The sequence below is a fragment of the Ursus americanus genome, chromosome 15 (assembly GCF_024610735.1).
Source record: "Ursus americanus isolate L20-20 chromosome 15, mUrsAme1.1.p, whole genome shotgun sequence".
Lineage (NCBI taxonomy): Eukaryota > Metazoa > Chordata > Mammalia > Carnivora > Ursidae > Ursus > Ursus americanus.
The window spans coordinates 24091175-24113174 of NC_142141.1; the positions used below are offsets into that span (position 1 = coordinate 24091175).

At 57.4% G+C, this 22000-nt stretch overlaps 1 protein-coding gene across 5 annotated transcripts in view; it reads right to left on the minus strand.

The window, feature by feature from the left end:
- The window catches only part of SYNPO (synaptopodin), a 36488-nt gene that overhangs the window by 3946 nt on the left and 10542 nt on the right, over positions 1-22000 (minus strand). Inside the window, exons 1-2 of one of the 5 annotated variants that reach the window (XM_045815281.2) lie at positions 20854-20967; positions 4096-6446 (exon numbers count right to left, since the gene is read on the minus strand). In XM_045815281.2, coding sequence (XP_045671237.2) covers positions 4096-6117 — 2022 coding nt within the window. In that variant the 5' untranslated portion in view covers positions 6118-6446; positions 20854-20967. Of the gene's footprint in view, positions 1-4095; positions 6447-11787; positions 11981-20853; positions 20968-22000 lie in introns of those variants that run through there. The other 4 variants (XM_045815282.2, XM_045815283.2, XM_045815280.2 and 1 more) reach the window with 4 other exon arrangements.

Consider the following 22000-nt stretch of genomic DNA (forward strand, 5'->3'; position numbering starts at 1 on the left):
CTACCTATTTAGGGACTTTCCCCTCTACAGATTTCCATGTCATCCTTTCTCTCTCATTAGATCCTCACAACATGCTGATGAGGTGGCTAGCATTATCACACCCATTTTACAAGGCTGAAAATGAAGTTCAGAGGTGTAAATAACTATCTCGTGTGTTCTGCCCCACCAGGATATAGTGTGTGTGTGTGTGTGTGTGTGTGTGTGTGTGTGTGTGTGTGTGTGACTACCTCCGGCTCAAAGGCTACGCCATGCTAAAGCAGAATGGAGAACTGGTTTGAAAGTGCAGAGCTTGAGAATCATGCCCAGCTTGTATCTGCTAAACCCTCCAACTCTTCATCCAATCAGATTCCAGCAGTAAACCATTCCACTCAGCCTTCAATCCAATCCAGATTCATCAGCAGTCATTCCTCAGCGTCCAGAACTAGCCAGTCCATTCAGCGTCTCCTACCCAATCAAAATCTAGAACCATTCATGAGATCCATTCTTTCATCCAATCAGTAATCAGCCACAGTCAAGCCGGTCAGCCTCTCATCCAATCAGAATCTGATTTCTCCCAATCAAAAGAAAGCAGGGAAGTGTTATGTTGTCTCCATTCAGGGCAACAGCTACTCGATGCGCTGACTCAGAATGGGGTCCCTTAAACAGCAGTCTGGATAGGAGATTTTAATGGGATGGTAATGCTGGAGGGAGCCTTAGGGACCTCCTGGGGACATCCAAGACCCCAGTCATCAATTTGAAAAGTTAAAGCTCAGTATAGGATCCACCCCTCTTCACTCCCAGGATCAGAGTTGTGTATACGTGAGCCAGAGACACTGGGGACTGCTCTCTCTGACACATCCCAGGAAGCTTTCAGTCAGCCCAGCTGTGGGAAATGGGGCCAAGAGTTCATGATCCCAGCCCATCAACAAGTGTGGGGGCACAAGGACCGGGGCTCTGCAGCTAGGAAAAGGGCAGGCTGGGGCAGGAGGAATTATGATACCTGTCAGAAATCTCTGAGGGTTGTCTCTGCCCTTGGTGGCCACGAGGGGAAGGCTGGGGCCAGCCAGTGGAAGGAGTAACAGAATTGACTTCCCAAGCCTGGGTTGGAATGTTGGGCAGTGGTAAGCAGCTCCTCATCATTTGGAGGTGGGCCAGAGCCTGACCTCATCGGAACTGCCATGTCTGGGTACTGACTCTGTGTGTGCAGTGGGGGAGGTGGGGTGCACAACACAAAAAAGCTGTGAGAAATCAGGACTGTTCACTTTCTGACAAAGCTCTCAATGTCTTATATAAGCCAGAACTCCCTGGAAGTGCACAGGGGTGAAAATTCAGAAAGCAGCGCCCACTTAACCCAGCACCAGCCCCATTGCAGGGCACGTGCGTGGGGTGAAGGCTTGGGCAGAGCAGTCAGACAGGAACTATCCAAGACCAAATGGAGCTAGCTCCCAGATAGCCTTCTGCGATCCTTTCCTTGTATGCAAGGGAAACTGAGGCCCAGAGGTGAGAAGGGGTTGTCTAAGGTCACACAAGGAGTCAGGTGCAGATCTGGGACTACAACCCACTTGTGACTCTTGATGGCAGTTTGTTCCTCTCCACCAGGGGCAGAAACTGTTTTCAGGAGCCCGGAGGTGACGAATATGGGAAATTGCCAGATAAAGATAATAGGGAGAGGGGGAGGGGGCCTGAGGGAACGAACTAGAGAGCATACCCACTGGCTAAAGGCATTTACATTCCACTTTTCAAGAATTCAAACAAACCCGGACTTTAAGGGGCTGTGGGTTTTCCCCATGCTCTATGGGCTTTTTCGCCAAACTCTGGAGGAAGGAGAAAACAGAACGATTTCCACAGGAGTATGGCTCCCTAAGTGCTGACCCAGGGAATAGAGAAGGCAGCCCTCGCTTCCAGGCCGTCACACACCTGTACCCATGGCAGATGAGACGCACAGCAGTGGCAAACAGCACGCAGACACACACCACACATTCACACACCGTAGCGGCGGAGTCCTACCCCCCTTCCCAGGCCGGAATCAGGGAGACAGTGGGAGAGCCCGCACCACCAGGCAGGGAGCGCGGAAGAAAGAAAGAAGCAAGACAGATTTGAGGCTGAGTGTATTGAGAACAGGAGAGAAAACAAAGTTGGGCGAAGAGCTCGGCCAGCCTGGCCGCAGGAGCTGCAGGATGGAGGGTGGGCTCGTCCACTGCTGGCCCTCAGGGGTGGAAGGGATCAGGGGTCTGGGGTGGGGGCTTCACTCTGTCCTGGGAGGTGCCTGGCATGAAGAAGCTGCGTGTACTTACGGCTCCCCCACGCATGCCCCCAAGTTCCGGGCAGAATGAACTCACTAGGAAGGCACCCCCTGTTCCCATGGAGACGAGCCCAGAGCTCACGAAAACTGCAGGCTCAGCCCAGCATGGGCACCGCCTCCACCACCCCTCGCCCCGCTGGGGAGCCCAGAAATAGGGCTGGGGAAGAGAAAGTGGGTGGTGCTCGGCCCCCAGCCTTGGGAGGCTTCCATCTGAATTCTTCCTCTTGCGTCTGTATTCTCTCACCGCCCCCTCCCCACAAAGCCTGGTTTGGGGGCTGCGTCACATCAAACATGTCAGAGGTGGTGAGGATCTCACGCTACCTGACTCAACGCCCTCACTGTACGGGGAAACTGAGACCCAAGCATACATACGGAATTAAGCCGCTGGATTCCAGATCTCTTATATCCCAGCCTTTTCCTCCAAACCTTGAGGTCTCCTCCTCCATCCCACCAAGCTGCTGTGCTCCCGCCCTGGCTTCCTATGCTCCTCCCGTCTCCAGGCCATCCTGAGCCTGCGCCCTCCCAGCCTGGGCTTCTGATCCCCTGGCCTCCTGCCAGCGCTTGTTCCAGCCACACCCGCCCCAGGACGCCCTCACAGACCTCTCATCTCCAATGGTTCTATGGCAACAGCCCATTGCCTCCCCCCTCTCTTCCCAGGGGACTGTCTTATCACTTACAAGGCCTTTCTCCCAAAGCACCAGCCTATCCTCTTCATCCTCACAGACAGCCGTAGCTAGAAGGGCACTGACTGTATAAATAAGAAAACTGAGGCCCAGAAAGGGAAAGTGACTTGGCCAGACTCACACATCAAAGAGGGAGGCTGGGATGGGACGAGACCCTCCTCTCCAGCCTCTCTCCCCGTGGCCCCCTCCACTGCGCAGAGATAGCTGCTTTTAGTGGGGAGAACTTGGCTGAGGTTGAAGCCAGACTAGCCGATGGATACACTGCCAGGGGCCTCTCTCCCTGCACACCCACACCTGCACATCCTTCCACAGGGCCCTCCTTCTCTCGGGGACTCCTTGGGACCTCACAAGCCCCAGCAAGTGGAGGGCGAGCCAGGTGGAACCAGGACCGAGGTCTGGTCCCTAACGTGGAGCCAGGTGTTTGGAGAGGACAGGGAGGCAGGGGAGCAGAGGGGCAGGAAGGAAAGCGTCAGACAGCAGTGGCGGGCTAAATCCTCATCCAGCAGCAGAACCCATGAGAGGAGAACACGTGGCGGCCGAGGCAAAGCTCTCTGAAGAAGCGGAGAGGAAACGGCGTCCAGAAGGCAGAGGTGGAGGAGACAGACCAGTGCAGGTAGGAAGCCAGTGACAGGCAGAAGGATGCCAGGAGCTGGGGCAGCTGAGGAGGCGGACCCTTGGCTGGCTGGCTGCACGGAGGCACTGGCCGGCTCTGTGTGTTCCAGAAGCCCACGTTAGGGTCCCCTTCTAGGCCATTTCCCAGCAAGACGCTGGCATCCCTAGAGCTCACAAAGGCCTGAGGAAGCCCCCCAGCCTGACTTCGGCCTGCCAAGGGAGTCCTGTCTTCGTGACCCTCCCCCCGACCCAGTATCAGAAGGCAAATCCCTCAGACATGGAGTCTAATGACCCTTGTGGCAGCTGCAGCCCAGAGAGCGGAGGTGACTTGCCCAGAGTCACAAAGCTAGCTGGTGGCAGCATGAGCCTTTGCGCCCCGAGTCCCCATACTCCTGACCCTCAGCTCGGTGCCACTTCCAGCCACATCTGCTCTCCATCCAACCCTCAGAGAGGGGATCCTGCCAGGCAGTGGGATCCCTGTGGGGTCCTTTACTTGAAGCAGAAGGAAGGCTTCCACACCTGAGCCTCGATCCCAGCATTCCGGGTGGAGAAGGAGGGCCTGGGGGCCTGCTTGGCGCGGGGAGACCACGCCCTGGAGGGCGACACGGGGGAGATATCACTGCTGTAGGTCGGGCTCACTGCGGTGGGCTGGAGGCCGTCCTGGCCGGGGGCGGTGTAGAGGCCCGGTGAGGAGCGGGAGGGCCGAGGCAGGGCCGGGGACGCCGGGAGGGCCCCTTTGGGGAGGCTGGGCACCAAGTCCAGGGAGCTCGGCTTGGCGGGAGAGGCGGCTCTCGGCGAGGGCTTGACAGGCTCCTTGATGGGCGAGAGGACGAAGAGCGAGGGCCGCAGCTGGTAGGCAGGCTGCTTGGTGGGCTCGGGGCGCAGGACCCCATTCTCAGGCAGGTAGCCATGGTAGAGGGAGGCGGGCGGGGTCCGAGCTGGGCTCCGGGATGCCACTCGGAAGCTGCCAGGAGCATTGGTGGAATATTTCCAGGATGAAGGCAGGGACATGGTGGGCGAAGGGCAGCGGGCCAGTTCGGTGTGGCCCGAGGACTCGATGACGTACTTCTCCATCCGGGACTGGCGGCGGGCGTAGAGCTCAGCCCCCTTCCCCGAGGCCTCGGACAGGTTCTGGTTGGGTTTGGGCTTCGGCTTGGCCTGGATGCGCGGTGACTTGAGGCACGAGGCCCACTCCGGGAGGATCTCTTCTGCCGCCGCAGGGCTGGCCCTGTCCCGGGGTGCTGACTCCTGCTGAAAGTTGGAGGCCTCGGCCCCCAGCGCGAAGGGCTCCTCCTCCACACCTGCCTCCCCCTGGTCCCTCTGCCTCCGCTTCTCATCGGCCGTCTGTACCAGATCCAGCAGGTCTGGATTCGGGGTCACCTTGGGCTTCTCCACGAAGGTGAACATGGATTTCCGGCTGCCCCTGCGGGCCATCGACTCCTCCAAAATGCCCGTCTTGCTGGCAGGAACTGCCTGGCCCTTCAGATGAGAAGGCTTGGGGTCGGAGCTGGGGTAAAGGGCAGAGTAGGAGGGAGGAGACCTAACCCGGGAAGCCAGGGGAGCCGTGGACAAGGTCTCGGCATAGGTGGGGGGTGGGGTGAAGTTCCCCAAGGGCCGCCTCTCCAAGGCAGGGCTTCGCTGTGCCACAGACCTCCTTTCCACCATGGGGCTATGGGACATCACGTGTCTCTGTGGCCGAGGGCTCCTGTCTGCCATGCTGGGGGGCTGGGGAGCCAGGGCCTTCTCCCCGAGATGTCGTCTCTCTACCATGGGGCTCCGCTCCATCTGGCTGGTGCTCCCTGGCGCCTGGATCCCGAAGGGTCTGGCGGTCCTGTTGACCACTGATGGGGGCTTGGCCAGTGTGAAGTGGACCTCGCTGTACAGCTTGGCGGGCGTGGGCGTGGCTGCCCACCCGGACGTCTCTTGCTCTGCTGACGCCGCTGGGGCGCTGGGCTGTACATCGATGAGCAGGGAGCTGGACATGAAATCTGGGGCTGGGGTCCCGGAGCTGGAGAGCGGAGTCATTTCTCTGGAGAAGGTGTTGGTGGTGCTAGGTGGAGTGGACACCTTGTCAATGAGAAGCGTGCTGGACCTCACCTCCGCGGCTGGCTCCGGAGGCTGCCCGCCGGAACACAGGGCGCCGGGTTTGGAATCTGACACGGAGCCATTGGGAGGGAGCTGGGCCTCTGAGGGCTGCTGGCTGTTTGAAAGCGGCAGGCTCTGCGGAGTGACAGGTGCCGGCGGGTTCTGGTTGATGGCTGCGGCCGGCGGGCTGTGGTTGCTGTTAGAGGCTGGTGTGATGAGGGCGGCGGGGGGGGAAGAAAGGTTCTGGTTGACATCTGCAGCGGGGCTGTGGACCTCAGCCGTCGGTGGGCTTGCTGGGCTCTGCTGGGCTTCTCGGTTTTGGGACAGGTGCAGCCCATTGGCCGTCAGCAGGGCTGCGTTCTCCTTCAAATACACCACCAGCGGTACCTCTTCCTCCTCGCTGGCCACCTTCTCCAAGTGCCGCAGCAGGCTGGCCTTCTCTGAGCATCCCTCCATGCTGCGAGCAGGGACCCCTATGTCAGGGCTCTGGCTGTCGGCGTTCCTTGGAGGGCCTGGTTCAGGGAGTAAGGTGGGACTCAAGCTGAGCCCTGAGGCATAGCCCGTGGGGCTGGCAGGGGGCACCCTGAGGGACTCCTGGCTGGGCTTCTGTCCCCTCCGGCCGTGGTTCTCCAAGGTGAACTCGTTCACCCTCTGCCGGCGCCTGTTGAAGAGCTGGACCCCGCGGGAGTTGGAGCTGGGAGGGGTGGTCAGCTGGGCTGCGATCTGCCGGCTCCGGGCCTTGGCCTCTTTCAGATCTCTCTCGATGCTGGTGCTCTGGCCCAATGCTGTAGAGGGGGACAGAGGTCCAGTTAGCGAATGGGAATGCAGAGTCAGGGGTACAGAGACAGACAGACAGACGGCCACCGTGTCCCCCCTACTGATGAGCTCTCCCTCTGGAATTTGATCTTTACTCACTGTGTCCTGGAATCCCGTCTCCTCATAAAGATCCCTGACCCAACAGTCGTGGCCCGACTCAAATGCCACCACCTATGTAAAACCTCCCGATTACCCTTTCAGGATGAACCGGCCCCTCATTTGGCTCTTTATCAAACTCAGCAAAAACACCTCACCCTAGCAGTAGAGGCCCACTGCATCCCTGACTCATCCCCTACCGCCCTTTTCCACTCACTAGGCCCTGCCCCGCTGGCATTCTTTCAATTCCTTGAAAATACCAAGTTTGTTTCTGCCCCAGGGCCTTTGCACTTGCTCTTTTCTCTGCTTGGAATGATCTTTTCCCAGGTGGCATTCCATGTTGGTTCCTTCTTGCCATGTGGGACTCGCTTGAATGTTCCCTCTCTGGAGGGGTCTTCTTCTATAATCAGTCCTCCCCTCTCCTCTCCCATCTCTTTATTTTCTTCATGGCATTCACCATAATTTGGAATAACTGTTTTCTTCTAATCATCAGTCGCCCCACCTAGAATACAAGTTCTAAGGGGGCAATGACCTTGTTTGACCTGGTCATCATTCTGTCCCTTGCCCCTAGAATTGTGCCTGGCATAGAGTGGGCACTCAGTAGGCATTACTGGATGCAAGAATGAACCCCTAGGACACTTTCTTATGTGCCTGTCTTAGGGCCCTTTACACTTTCAGACTCACAGTATAATCTTTGCTAACACTAACAGTAACACTTCCGCTTTTTAGAATAGGTAATGCATTCACATGGTCTAAAATTCAAAAATTAAAAAAACCCAAAGTATTCAGTAAAAAAATGTCCCTCCACCCCTGAGCACCCCCACCACAAATCAGTAACAACTGCGACCAGTCTCTTCTTGCAGAGGTTCTTCTCACTTTTATCTAAATAATCATTTTAAAATTCTCATAGTTGAATATCATGAGAGTAAGGCATTGGGCTAATCTCAGCAGCAACTCTACTGGAACACTGCATTACTTGATGTTGTCCTCACAACAACACTGGGAGACAAACATTACCTGTCCCTGTTTCACAGAAGCAGAAAAAGAGGTCCGGAGGCTTTGTAAGTAACTCACCACAGTCACACAGCAAAGAGCGGAGACTGGGGTCAAAACCAGTTCTCTCTGGGTTCACAACCCATGCCTAAGTTGCCCACTTGTCCCAAAAGGTCCCTCTGGAATGTACAGGAGCCAGTCAGTGGTGGGGGGCAGGCTCAATCTAGGGCTGTGGAGTCCGGGGCCTGAGGTCGGTGATTAGGCTACGGTCAGGCCCCTGTTAATCTGCAAATTCACTGTAGGCAACCACTTCTCTTTACATCCCCAGTGCCCAGCTGGCACACCGCTGGTGCTCAACTGATGCTTACTGAACAATGAATGAACAAAAGGACCAGTGGACAGATGGGTAAGAGAGCTTGTGGCCACAGTTAACAGCTCCGTCAGTGGCTGGGAAAATTCCTCCCTCTGTCATCTTCCCCCCGCCCCTCCCTACTGTGGGAAGCTAATTAGTTCTTGAGGAATCTGACCCTGCCCTCCCTCCTACCATGCCCTCATTAGCACTGGCCATGACAGGCTGAATGGGTCTCCAGGGACAGTCTTTCCAGGCATCCTGCCAGCGAGGCTCAGAACTCATGGACTCCCAGAGCTGGAAGGGCCCTTACAGAGGAGCTATTTGACCACTACCCCCATTGTATAGATGAGGAAACTGAGGCCCAGGGAGTCAGCAGGGAGGCCCACACAGAGCTCTCTGGTCCCCACCTCCTTCTCTCCTCCTCCCATCAGGATCTGGCACCCCTCCCCCACACACACCTGCGCCCACCTGTCCAGAAGAGCCTGCCCCGTGCACCCTGACACCCCGTGCACCTCCTGCTAGGGCTCCTCTCCTGCCTGGATCACCCCAACTATGAAAGACAAAGGATTTGCAGGTTTGGCCAGGCTGCTGCCTGGGGGTAGGATCTCAGGGAGGGGCGAGCTGGCCATACAGGAGGGCCCTGAGAGGTTGCTGGGCTCCTGTGATGTTCGCCTCCTCTGCTCTGCTTAGAAACCGGGACTCCTGGCCGGAATCCGGGCCCTGCCGTTTGCTACTTGTGTGACCTTGGCAAGTCACCACACCTCTCGGAGCCAGTTTCCTTAACTGAGAAGAAGAGATAAAAGCCCTGACGTTAGGGCCGAGAGGCTGCAGTGAGGTCATGAATGCCAGCAGCTCCCACTGTCATCAAGCCCGGGGGACAGGGCAGAGGGCTCAGGCCACCCTGGGAGGAGCCGTTCAGTGGTGACCCTACTCTACTCCCTGGAAGGGGTCAGAGCTTCTCCTGGCAAAGGAGATTCACTCCCAAGAGCAGGATCCTGAGAGGGAATGTGACTCTCTTAAGGTCATGCCAGCGTTATGGAGAGGCAGGGATTACTGCCCCAAACCACAGAGCCTCCGAGTCTCGGGGATGGCGGCACTGGGTCCGACTGCCCACGTAATTCCTGTGTCCTAAGCCACGCCCCTGAGTTACAAGTCTCTGTTTGCACACTCCACTGATGGGGAGCTCACTACCCTAAAGAGCTGCCTTCTGCTGATGAACGCTCCTTTGCTATAAAGTCACTCCTTACACTAACTCCCAACTTCTACTGCCACGTAGACAAAAAGCTTTTTCTTTGCAACTTGAGAGCCCTGCAGAGATTCACAGACACAAATCACGTCCCCGTGGGCCACGGTCAGGATACACATCCGTCGTCCCACCAGTGTTTCTTATGACACAATTGCTAACGCTGATTATATATATTATCTTATTTAATTTCCACAACAACGCCACGAAGCATGTACTGTTATCCACTTTGTAGTGATGAGAAAACCAAGCTCGGAGAGGTAAAGTGAGTTGCCAGAAAGTAGTGGAGCAGGCTCACGCTTGGCTCTCCCTGACTCCAGAAACACCAAGCTTTCTGGCTAACATGTTCCCACAGCGTGAGGCTCACGGAAAGTGCTTCAGGGTTTGAATAGTCCTGACCTCCCAACGTCTCTGCACTTGCCTGTTTTTCTCCTTACTTCTCTGCTTCCATCCTATTCCCAGACTGGTTCTAAAGGCCATGGGTTTCGAAAATGCCCAAAATGTCAGAGCATGAAGGGCCCTCGGGGGCTAAGCGGGCCTGGGAGGCTGAGAGAGGGAAAGGGTGGCAGGGTAGGCCTCAGGCCAGGACCCTGTCTGCTGACCCCCAGCTGGGCTTGGAACTCACCCCCCCCCACACACACACACTGCTGTTCTGGGACAAGACGAGGGCAGTGGAAAAAGCCGAGGGGTGAGAGAGCCCTGCCTCTGAGGGAGCTCCCGGGCCCCCACCCCCAGCCCGCAGTGACTCCACGGAAAAGGAATCCGGCAGGAGGCTTGGGCAAGACCCTGCCAGCGATCCAGCCGATTTCTGCCACCCTGCACAAACAAAGCTGAGAGAAGGGGGGGTTGTGCCAGCCACAGGCCCCCCAGAATCCCGCACTTCAGGGCACAAAGGGAGGTGGTTCCACACAACATCCCGCAGACTCAGGAACTGGGGTGCCCCTGGCCGTGCCCCTGGCCATGCCCCAGCCGGCCAGGACCAAGATGGGGCTCCCTGATGCCAGGGGCCGAGGGCCACGGGGGACAGGAACCTCAACTGAGCCCCCCATCTGCATGGCTGCGGCCTGTGCCTGTGTCAGCCATGATGTCCCCTCTTCTCAGGGCGGGGTGCTGGCCCTTGAAGGACCCACTCTGGACAATGGATCGGCAGCTCTGAAGACAGGCCTTCAGGAGAGCAAGGGGTGAGGGTAGACACCAGGAAGAGCTGCCCGGGGTCAGGAGACCTGGGTCCAACAGGGGTAACTCCCTAAGGGGGGGCAAGAAGCCCCAAGTGCAGCTGTCAGAATGAGGACCACAATGGCTGCAGCAATCGTGCGGCCCCCACTATGGCCCAGGGGCCGCGCACTGGACACGTATCGTCCTACTTAGCTCTTCCCCCAAACTCTGACGGGTCAGCACTATTACTTTCCCCAGTTTGCAGATGAAACTGGAACTCAGAGACACCTGTCCAAGGCCATACAACTTGCAAGTAGCAGAGCTGGGATTCAAAACTCTGAGTCTGGTTGCTGAGTCTCATTTCTTAACCATTCTGCCTTCTAGACCCAGACTTTGGGGGGTGGGACACCAAGAGAGGCTCCGGAGCTCTTGGACGAGGCGCTGCAGTGCGGCCTGCTTCTTCATCTCATGGTCCATGTCCCCAGCAGTGCCCTCTCCCCTGTCGGCTGCCTACAACAACCCATGCATTCTCTCCCTTCTTCCTCTCAGGAGAAGAGTTACTAGAACTCATTCTTACTGAGGTAGAAATGACTGCCAGGAGATGAAAGACCAGTGGAGTGGAAAGAGCATGGTATCGGGAGTCAGGAGACCTGAGTTCCAGTTGTGCTTAGGCAGGGATAAGCCCTTTCTCTCACCCCTATCACCTCTGTAGGCAGTTGCCTGGCCTGCTGACCATCAGGCCTGTCTGGATGGAGGATCTGAAGGAAGGAGGTGGGGCAGGGGAAGGGAGGCCAGAGCAGAAGGTCAGGACAGGGAGAGAATTCAAGGAAATGCTTCTTCACACGGCTGCCGTCAATGGGAGTACCCAGGCCCCACATAGGGTGGAGTGGGCCAGGGAGCCAGAGGTGGGAATACAGACTGGCTGGAGGCAGCCCATTGTGGCCGCCTGGGAGTCTTGGCAGTGGGACAGGTAAACAGGCTGGGTAAACTGCCCCCCTGCTGGGGTCAGGAAGGAACCAATGGCTGGCCGCTGCACAACCTCTGGCTCGGCTGGGGGGCAGGAAGATGAACTGGGCCTGAGTAATGGCCTGGCCGCCTTGCCAGCCCCTGCCCCATATCCTCCCGGCCACAAGGAGGAAATGACACAGCCTCTATTCCCTAGGGAGTTCTCCATCCATGCCAAAGTCCCAGCGAGTGCAACCTGACTGAATCTCGGCAGGCCGCCAGCCCTCCTCTTGGGAGGAGAATAATTCGTACTAAGGTGAGGAGGACTGCCAGGACCTGGGAGATGCATAAGAACAGAAATGGGGAGCCCCAGACCTAGCGCCAGGCTTGCCACTAACAGGCTGGCAGAAGTCATCACATGCCTCTTCTCTTGATGCCCAGAGGGGAACTGAGATCAGAGAGGGACGCCGTATGCCCTAAGCCACACACCCCAAAGCACAAAGGCACTGCCGAGTGCTCCTCTTACTCACTCCAGCTGGGTCCTCCCTGCAGCCCAGCTTCCCCCTGGATGCTGAGCCGGCCTCGGTTCTCAAAGCCTCCGGGAAAGGCAGCCAACTGCCCCGCTGACAAAGAGAGGAAAATCCCACTTCGAAGGCAACGGAGGAGCTGGATGTGACTTCTCTCCTCCACAGATGACTCAGCCCAGCTCTTTATCAGGAAAACCGATTTTGCAACAGCTTTTTAAATGGCCTCTCCGCCCCCAGTCTCTCCTCCGCCAATCTACCCGCCCCATGCTGCCAGATTCATCTTCCTCTGCCTGGCTGCGCTCACTCCTCTCTCCTGCCTCCCCAGGATGTGGAAGATCAAACAGCAAGTCCTCATCCTGGCATTCAGGGCCCCTCATGCCAGAGCCTGCCTGAGAGCTTGCTGACCTGCTCTCTGTGCCCTCAGCAGCGGCCAGGGAAAATCCAATGGCTCGTGCTTCCCATCCGCCACCTCCCCTGTGTGGTCTGCACCTGACCCCTCTACCTGGAACCCGCCTCTGCCTCCCATCCTTTCTCCATACCCCAGCCATCCCACCTAACTCGAATGCCACCACTCCCTCCGAAAAGCCTCGCCCTCCGCTCCGCTTCATAATGCCCTCATCACTCTGCGTATTATTCACAGGAGTGAGAACAACCCTCCAGGGCATGCTCACCGCATGCCAGGTCCTTGCTTCATTAATTGCAACCCCTGTGGTCAGCAGTACCCTCATCTCCGTGTTAAGGAGACACGGGCTCAGAGGGGTGAAGTGACTTGCTCGAGGCGGCCCAGCTAGGCAGGGGCACAGTTGGAATTCAAACAGGGTGGCCCAGTGCCCCGTCCAGGACCCATCCCAGGGGCCACACTGCCTCCCCCCAAGGTCTCGTTCTGTAGCAATCATAATCTAGGTCTATTCCCCCCCCCAGACTGCAGGAGCCCCCCCCCCAGCCCTGGGGCCTCAAAGGCTTCCCTTCTGTATTCTCCCCTGCCCCCCACACCTTCCACGCGTGCTTGAAGAATAACAATGAAGTCAATAGGGATGACAATAGCCAACATGTGAGGAGCACCAGCTGCTGCTGAGCGAAGGGGTGGGCATGTGTTTTCTCACTGAAACCTCACAGCAGCTCATAAGAGAGGCTCCGTGGCCTGTGTTGAGGAAAAAGAGACCCACAGAATTAGAGAGCTCACCTCAGGTCTCACAGCCAGCAAGGGGCAGGCAGAGCAGAACTGGAGCTGGGAGTGGATTCCAAGCCTGGGCCCCCTCCTTCTGAAGAGCTCATTTTCCCCACCCACTGTTCCAGGCCCAGCCCACTGCCACTTCTTCCAGGAAGCCCTCATCAATCCATCCAGACTCCTGAGATCAGGGCTCCACACCTGCTCAAGCTTGGCCCCGGGGGGCCTCAGAGCAGAAGGGGGTCAGAGGAAACAACAGACTGAGAAAGTTCAGGAGCCTGAGGGGAAGCAGGCCTGGCCCAACTCCTGGTATCTCTGAGCTGGAAGCGGGTTGTGATCCTGCAGGCAGGGTGGGTGGGTTGGGGGGAACCTAAGAAGAGGGCTCTGTGGGCCCTAGCTGGCAGCTATCCCCTTAGGCCACAAGCACTGTTCACTGCTAGACCTGGCTGCAGGGCCTTCTCTGCCAAGGACCAGGAGCCACCACCTCTTTCCTGCCTGCTCTACTGGCCTAAACACTAACCTACAATTAGAGTTTCAGGGACTTGAACATGGTGACCCAGACAGAGGCAGGCTCAGCCCCCGGTGCACTGGAAAGGATGGGTTCACAGAGCACCAAGCTCAGATGCGGGCTCCCGCTTCCCGGTCCAGCCCTGGTAAGCCAGGCCTGCCCAGCCAGTCCTCTCCTGTTGCACCAGCCTCCATCACCCCAGCCCTGGGAGCCTCGGGAGTACAGAAGGGACCGCCACACCCTGCCCTTCCAGACGGAATGTTTCCTCCAGGAGTTGAAAGGTGGTGAGCCAGCGTGGGGAGAGACGGCTTCCCCTGAACTGCCTGTGCCAGGGCCGTGGGTGGACCGAGTCCATCTCTGGGTCTCCCGCTCCCAGCCCAGGGCCTGGCGCGCTGGGCCCTCCACAAAGATGCAGCCCTTTCTCTGGGCCCTGTAGCAACCTGGGGCCAGAGCAGGTCTCCATCCTCTCTAAATGCCCCTACACCCAGCAGAGGCCGCACTGTTCACTAAGTGTGGAGGAAATTAACGACTGAAGGACCAGCCCCCCCACATGCAAATCCACTTTCACAGTTTGCCCCACCATTCGTCCTGGGAGACTACTTCTAGATACCTCTAGCTCTCAGATTCATCCAGATTCTAGATCAGAGCTCTAGAGGGTACTTCCTGGAAGAAGTGGGGAGAAGGAAGGAGGGAGGCAGCAACATGTCTGTGGGTGAAGAGCGATATGAAACCTCAAATCACAGTGTTAGACCTAAGAGGTAGAATATTCCATGAAGCACTGAGACAATAAAAAGCCTAAAAGAGAGATTAATTAGGATGAAGGAATCCCGGAAGGCTTCCTGGAGGGGGTAGCATATGCTCAAGATCTTGAAAGATAGAGCTGTGGAGGCATTCCAAGCACCAGGGCCAGCCCCAAAGGGGCGGGAAGGCTCAAGGCAATCCTCACCCCACTCCTCTCCACCACCCAGCTGCGGAGGAAGGCACCTTGGAGAGGGACACTGCCATTGGGCTGGCCCGGAGTTGGACGGTGAATGGGGTATTCCAGGGAAAGTTCCACCGGAGCTGTGGACCTTACACAGCGCCCACCCGGGGACCAGCGGCACCGTGCTACCTGCCCGGGCCCTCTGGATGGGTACATAAGCGCCCCACCGGCGGGCCCTGGATTCGGCCCGGACCCTGCTCCGCCTTCGCCTTCGCCTCCTCCACCATCTGTCTGGGCCGCTTCCCTCTCAGAGAAGAGGCCAGGCAGCGAAAGTGAAGGCCAGCGCCCTGTGGTAAATTCCCCACATTCCTTCCTCACAGAAAAATAAATAGCCGGGGAGAAAGAACGCAGCAGGAATGATAATGACGGCGGGCTCGGCGGAGTCCCTGCCCGGGGTAAACAGCGCGGGGAGCCGGGGTGGACCCGCTGCCGCTGCCGGGCCCTGGAGGCTGTCTGACCCTGGAGGCTGCCGGTCGCGGAGGCTTGCTCGCCTGCCTCCCCTGGTGGCTCCCCGGGCCATGCCAACTCTCAGGTCTCAGGCATGCTCACATCTGCCCACAGAAGGCTCTGGGAATCCCTTCCTTGGCCAGGGCAGGTGACTGCGGAGGGCAAACGTGTCAGGGCGGGACACACTGCACTTTTATCACTCAGACTGCAGCTTCCTGGGAACTTCGTAAGTTCCAGGCATTCGGTTTAAGTATCATCAGGATGTTATGATGCTGTTTCATTTTCTCTTCGCAAGCTGGGGCCTGGGGGTGCCGTTATACCCATTTGACAGATGGGAAAACAGGCTCAGAAAGGTTTTGGGGATTTGCCAAGGTTATCTGGCCAGTTGGTGGTGTGAGGTCTCCACGGCTGCCTCTCACTCCCACATCCGCTCAGCCCGCCGGCCCTTCCCAGAAAGCCTTCCTCGACCAAGTCCAAGTCCGGCCAGGGGCGCGGCCTGCTCTCCTCCCATGCCCTGCTCAGCCAGGCGTCCTGTACCACTCGCCAGCTACCTTTAGAAAACCACCCCACCTCTCTGGGTCTCGACTTCCTCATCAGTGAAACAGGCATGATCATATCTGCTTTGCAGAGTCACTGCTGCAGAAATGAGACGCAGAAATGGTTTCCACGGTATCAAGTACCGCACACGCCTGAGGGGGACCTAACTCAGCCGTTCGCACCAACCCACCTCTGCATAACTCTGCGGGGCTCAGGCTCTGCCTGTCTGTCTCTCTTCCTCCCTTCCCTGGCCCTCTCTGGGTCTGGTCTCGCTCTTCTGCTCACCGGCACAGCCCAACTTCCCCTACTCTCAGACCCCTCCTCTCCCAGCATCCTCTCCACAAGGGCACCCCAGCGTCAATCTCTAGCCAACCTGCTGTAGCAGAGAAAACCAGGTTTGAACCCCAGGTCTGGCCCTTGCTAGATGTGCGTGTCCAGGCCCCTAGAGAGTGACCCCAGGCCTAAGAGTCCGAGGAGGGAAGGTTCAGCCAAGGCTGGCTCCCACCTCCTGGTGCACGGCCCTGCAGCCGGGAGGGCACCGTGGCCTGGGGCGTGCTGGAGGCTGCCGACCCTGCCATGCCCACATGCCATTCCCCAGTGACCAGGCCTGTCTGGCTCCCCCCCAGCAGGAGGAGTGTGCTGCCAGAGGAGAGGCTGGACCACCCAGCCCCGCCCGCCCCTTGCCCCTCACACTGCCAGAGAACAGAGGACTACAGGCCAGGGGATCTGGCCCCAGCTCCTGTCACAATTTGGGTGAGGCATTGGACTAGTTCCTGACCGTCTTTGGGCTTCAGTTTGTCCAAGTGTTCAAAGAAGGGATTGGACTGGAACAGCGATTCCTAGAGTATGGTGCCCCCACACCTCTAGTGGAAGCCGAAGGATCTGAGGGGGACCCCGAGACCTGCAATCGTCATGGTTAGGTAGGTGTCACATGTGTAGTGGCAAAGGGGCATAAGGAGCACGTCAAGCCTGTGAAGGACAGTACGGCTTCAGGAAAAGCAGGTATTTCAGTAATGAGAGTGAGACACTTCCAAGGAAAGAAGGAAGTGTGGGTGGAGCATGGACTCATTCATTCACCCGATATTTTCTGCACCCCAGCTAAGGGCCAGGCACTGTTCGCAGCCATGAAGAGTAACACAGACCCCGGCTTGCCTTCTAGTAGGCGAGCAAGATAATAAGTATATGAGTAACCACACCAGTAAGTCAGAAGGTAAATGTTAGAGAAAGAGATAAAGCAGGGACGAGACACATACTGACTGCATGGGGGGGGGGGTCTGCAAAGGTAAATACGGTAATCAAAGTCCCTGAGAAGTCACACCTGAGTCAAGAAGTGAAGCGGGCGAGGGAGTGAGGCCCGTGCATGTCCAGGAGAAGAGAGGCCAGGCGGCGGGGACAGCTGGTGTTAAGGTCCTGAGGCAGGCTCGCACCTGGCAGGTCTGAGGATGGCGACGTAAGGTGCAGGGGGAGGGCACGATGAAGACACCAAGTTCTCTAACGGCCCTCCTCCCGCTGCCCTTCAGGGATCCCCCTGCATTGTGGTCATTTGTGTGAGCACACACACACACACACACGTGCACATGCACACACACCCTGCAACACGCAGGCGCTCTCAGTAGCTTCTGGATGCTGGCGAGAGCCTGGTCTGCAGCGGGACCTCCGCACACCAGCACACGGAGGCGCTGCCTGCTTCACACCTGCAGTGCACGCGGCTTGCCTGCACACCCACGGAGGGGGCAGAACCTTCGCGCGAATGTGTGTGCACTGGCACCCGCACGTAGGCAAGGACACACATAGGTCCTCGGTGGCCGTCGGGCCCAGACGCACAGGCAGCAGGCGCACAGCTGGTGGGAGGGCAGCGCGGCTCTCTCCCGCCAGCCCCCCCTGTCTGCAGGGAACTGAGCCCCCAGACAGCTCTTGCCTGGAGGGCACATGCGACTGCAGAGCGTTGAGGGCTAAGGGCGCTGCGGGTCTGACTTCAAGTTCCCCTCTCCAGCCTCGCTGCCCCTCGGTCATGGGTTCCTCTTTCCAAGGTTATGTAAAAATCTACCACGTGATACTCAAATGTGCCGGTGGGTTTTGTCCTTGTGAAGAATGCCCCTTTTCCACCCATACTGCCATTAAATGGAAAAGCCACGTAAAATGCCTCGCGCGGCACTGTAAATGTTACCAGCTGCCCCCCACGCCACTGCATGTCACAATCCTCGTCCCTGGCTTCATCCCTTCAGGTTGCTGGGGGGTGAGGGGGCGGTGCGGAGCAGCTGACAGGAGGAGCAAAGGGCCCGACAGGGAGCAGGAGGTCTGGCTTTTAGTTTCAGTCTGGTCCCCAGCTCCTCGTGAGGCCTGGAGCAAATCCCATCCCCTCTCTGGCCAGAGCAGAAACCTGCAGGTGCTCTAGGGTCTCTCAGGAAGTGTGTCCCACATGCACATTCCTGGGCTCCACTCCAGCCCCAGATCACAGATTATCCACCTTAACAGTCCCCCTGAGGGGTTCTGGAGCATTGCCAAGTTGGGGACCCCTTGGGCTTTGGAGTGCATGATTTTATTAATGTGTTTATAAGTGAGTTATCGTATGGGAAAAAGCTGGAACATAGTTTGGTATATAGTAAGACCACACAGTGTTAACAAAAAATACACTTAAAATATATTTATTTACGTAACAGGCCATCCCTTGGCCATGCACACTTTTACAGTTTTACCAGCACCTTCGCATCCATCAGAGACGGAAGCAGAGCAGGGGTTGCTACGCTATATTACAGACTAGACAACTGAAGCAGAGAGAGACCAAGGGGTCTGCCTGGGATCTCCTGGAACGCAAGTCTTCAGCGGCCAGAGCCAGCCAGGGACCCCAGCTCCGCTTCATGAGAGCTGCCACCCTGTGGCCTTATCACCTCATCCCAAATGGTTCTGACTTCTGGCCCACGGTGTACCTGTCCTTCCCCTGCAGGCTTACAAAAACTCTGGACACGCATGGCTTCTCCAGTAACTCAGGGTTCACTGAGATCAGGACAACCGCACACAGTTAAGTTCCTTCTAGCCATAATGTCCCTCTCACTGGGCACGCGGGGGCTCCCCAAATTCCTAACGTTACGTGCTACCATTTGATCCGAAGCGGTCCTTCTGTTCCCATCAACCTGAGTCCAAATGCCAGCTGAGCACATCACTACCTTGAGAACATCTTATAAATGCCATGCCCAGCATCCCCCTTCATAAAGGGGTCTCCTAATCCCTACCCTGCAGGGCAATTGTGAGGACTAGGTCTTGGAGGTGCAAAGCACCCCTCATCAGGCCTGGGCACAGATGCTTTTGCGAGGACACAGCACCATGAACTCACAGGCTCAAGCGGGAGCTTCTGGAAGGCAGGGATTCTGTCTCATTCACCAGAGTACCCACCCCTCCCACGAGTAGTATGTGCTCAATAAATACGTGCTGAATGAGCACAGAAATGAATGATGTCTCCAGAGCAACTCTGCCCTAGTCCTAGCTTACCGTTCTATTTCATGACCCACTTCCCGGCCAGGGGGCTGGAGGCTCTGAGGAGGAATGGTCAGGTCCAAGAGGGGCGCATTATGGGTCATGGGAAGTGCCTCCCCCCATCTGCCAAGACAGTGACAATGATGGCCATCCGGGGAGGGTGGTGCTCTTGGAGCTCTGGATGTGATCCTGTTGACTCAGAGGCATAAATAATGTACTAGCATGTTCTCTCCTCACTATCCTGTCACGCTAAGAATAGCAGCGGCTACCCTTTCAGGAATTCCACAGGGAAGAGAACAGGACACCAAGATGGGGACAAGCAGGGAACGAGGCTGCTAGGCTGTTGATGGGCAAGTGCCCTCCCTCCCAGCCCATCTTTCTAAAGCCGGGACACAAAGGACCCTGGATGTCAGGGCTGAAAAGGCTCTTCGAGGCACCTGGTCAGGAGCTCTCCAGGGAAAAGGAAGAAGCCTGAGAAGGTGGGGCACCCCCCCCACCACCTTCTTCCTGTTATCTTTTCCTCCTCCCTTCTGATGCCCTAATACGGCCAGGCCTCAACCACCCCTCCACACTCCTTCCCCTCCCTATTCCTGCGATGAATAAATATACAGTGGGTGGTTCCCCCTTATGTGCTTCATATGTAAAACTTCAGAGAGAGAGGAAAATTCTATAGCTTTTAATTTTAAAAAATGTTTAAGTTTAAGTGACTGACCTAGAGCAGGGCCTCTCAAACTCTCACACATAATGTGATTGTAATTCCCGGTGATGCCGATAGAGCGTCCGCGGGCCGCACACTGAGCACAGAAAACTGGGGTACTTCCCTGCACTACAGACGGAGAGGCTGAGGCCCAGAGAGGAGAAGGGATGTGCCCAAGAGCGTACAGCGGAGCTGGACTCAGAACACAGGCCCCCCAACTCCTCCTAGGGTTTGGCCCTGAGGGGCTCTGGAGTCGAATGGCGGTGCTTGGAGTGGGACAGGGGACAGGCGGCAATGACAGGCAGGGGCAGGCAGTCCAGGGGCAGGCCTTTATTTAGCCATCGGCCAAACCTCCTTGCGTCCACAGGCTCTCACAGGAATAAAAGGAAGTAAGAATTATCTGGAACAGAGGCACTCAGCCGAGTGAGTGGCTAAGAACATGGCCTCACCAGCCTGCATTTCGGGCCTGATGGACCACCAGAACCTCCTGGAAGGCAGGGTGAATCAGGTGGGCATTAAGCTGCAAACAAGACCCAGACATTGGGTAAGGAGGCTGGAGGAGTGTGCAAGGACCCCGTGGCAGCTCTATCAGGGTGCAAATCCAAGGGAAAGACGAGAGAAGGCAAGACCAGCCTCCCAGACCAGCCCTGAGAGCCACCCCTCCTTCCCAGGATGGGCCACAAACCCCTTCCCAGGCTCCAGGCCCTGCATGACCCTCGCCGCTGCCCCTGTGCCCCCGCTGCAGCCGCCCCCCCCCCCCACCATGGTGCCTCACCGCCCTACCCTCCAGCCATGCTGGCCCTCCTTCAAGTACTCAGACAGGGCCCAAGCACCTCCTCACCCCAGGGCCTTGGCATCAGCTGCTGCTCAGAAAGCCTAGATGCTTTCTTCCTTACCCCCTGGGTTGTCCCCTTTCTGACCACACTTCTCACCCTTCAGGTCTGTTTCTGGATCTCAGGGAGGGCTGCCTGCCCTCGGAGGTCGCATTCCTCTGCCTCTCCTCCACACTCTCATTAGATCTGTAATTCCATCATATTTTTCTAAGCGTCAGTCTGCCCTGACTGACGACAGTAAGCAGCCCTGAAGGGCAGGGATCTTGGCTGTCATTCCTCTGCTCTGTCCCTGCCTCTGTGCAAGGCCATGGCTGGGGCTCAGTAAACCTTTGTCGGCTGAGTGCAGGAATAAATGGATAAAAGCACGACTCACATCACTATTGCAAAGTCTCCCCACCTCTGTGTTTTCTGGCCCTGCTCACCCTGAAGAAGTTGTACGGGACTGGGGTTTGCAAGATTCCCTGGTCCAGTCCTCTGCTCTGCTACTCTCCAGCTGAGTGGGCTTCGCAGGGCACATGGCTCTCGGAGGTGGTGGGTCTCTAGTGCTGCCTGTTGGGTTGAAATGAGCGATGGAATCTGGCAAAGACTTTGGAAGCTGTCAAGAGCCTTCATTGGTAGCATTACTCTGGTGTGTTTGAGGCCCAGAGAGGGAAAGAGCCTCCCTCAAGGCCACACAGCCAGTGTCTTGTGCTGACGCCAGATCCCACTGGCAGAGCTTAAAGCCTACGGCTGAGCTTCAGGCCCACCCAGGCTCAGTGAGAGCGCCATCTGCCTGGAGGCTGGGCAGGGGTGGAGGAGGGAGAGCATTCAGCCTCAGGCCCAGTGCCAGGGTGGGGTGGGCGGAGCCCCCAGCGGGAGGCCTGAGCGGGGCCTGGCAGCTGGGCCTGGGGGAGCCAACTGGCGCCTGCTGGGTGGTGGCATGCTTGTTCCCCGTGCGCGTGACAGTCTATTTTTTAATCAGCACCCTCCCCCCAACTCCATGTACCCTCCCAAAGGGCCCCGTATCAGGAATCATGTCCTGGCTGAGACCAGGGCCACCTTGGGGACCAGGGGGAGGGTCCCCAAGTGCCATCGCTCCATGGAGCCCACAAATACTAAGCATCCCTAAAGGCAGGACAGGCGGGCTGGCGAGGAAGAGCCCCTCCTACCTGTGTGACCTTGGGCTGGTCCCTGGACCCTTCAACCTCCGTTTTCCCCATCCGTACGGTGAGGGGAGGCCTGCCAGACTCCACAGGAGTTCATTATAACTCAAGCTCTTGGGATCCACTCAAGCTCCAGGACACACCCACTCGCCAGGGCCTGGCAGAGCCTCTGTGCCCATGGCCCTCCAAGGGTACACTTGATCCTCCCTGACCTACTCCCAGGGGAGGAGGGGGGTGGGGAGAAAAGAGCTGAGCTGGCTCAGGGGCCAACCTCAAAACCCCAGACCCCAGACCTCAGGTTCCTCTTTCCAGGACCTGAGGGACAGAGATGAGGGGGATCAAAAGGAATGCTGTGTGTTCTTAAGCAGGTGGCCTGACCTCTCTGAGCCTCTGGCATTCCATCTAAAGTAGAAGAGATTGTGTAGAA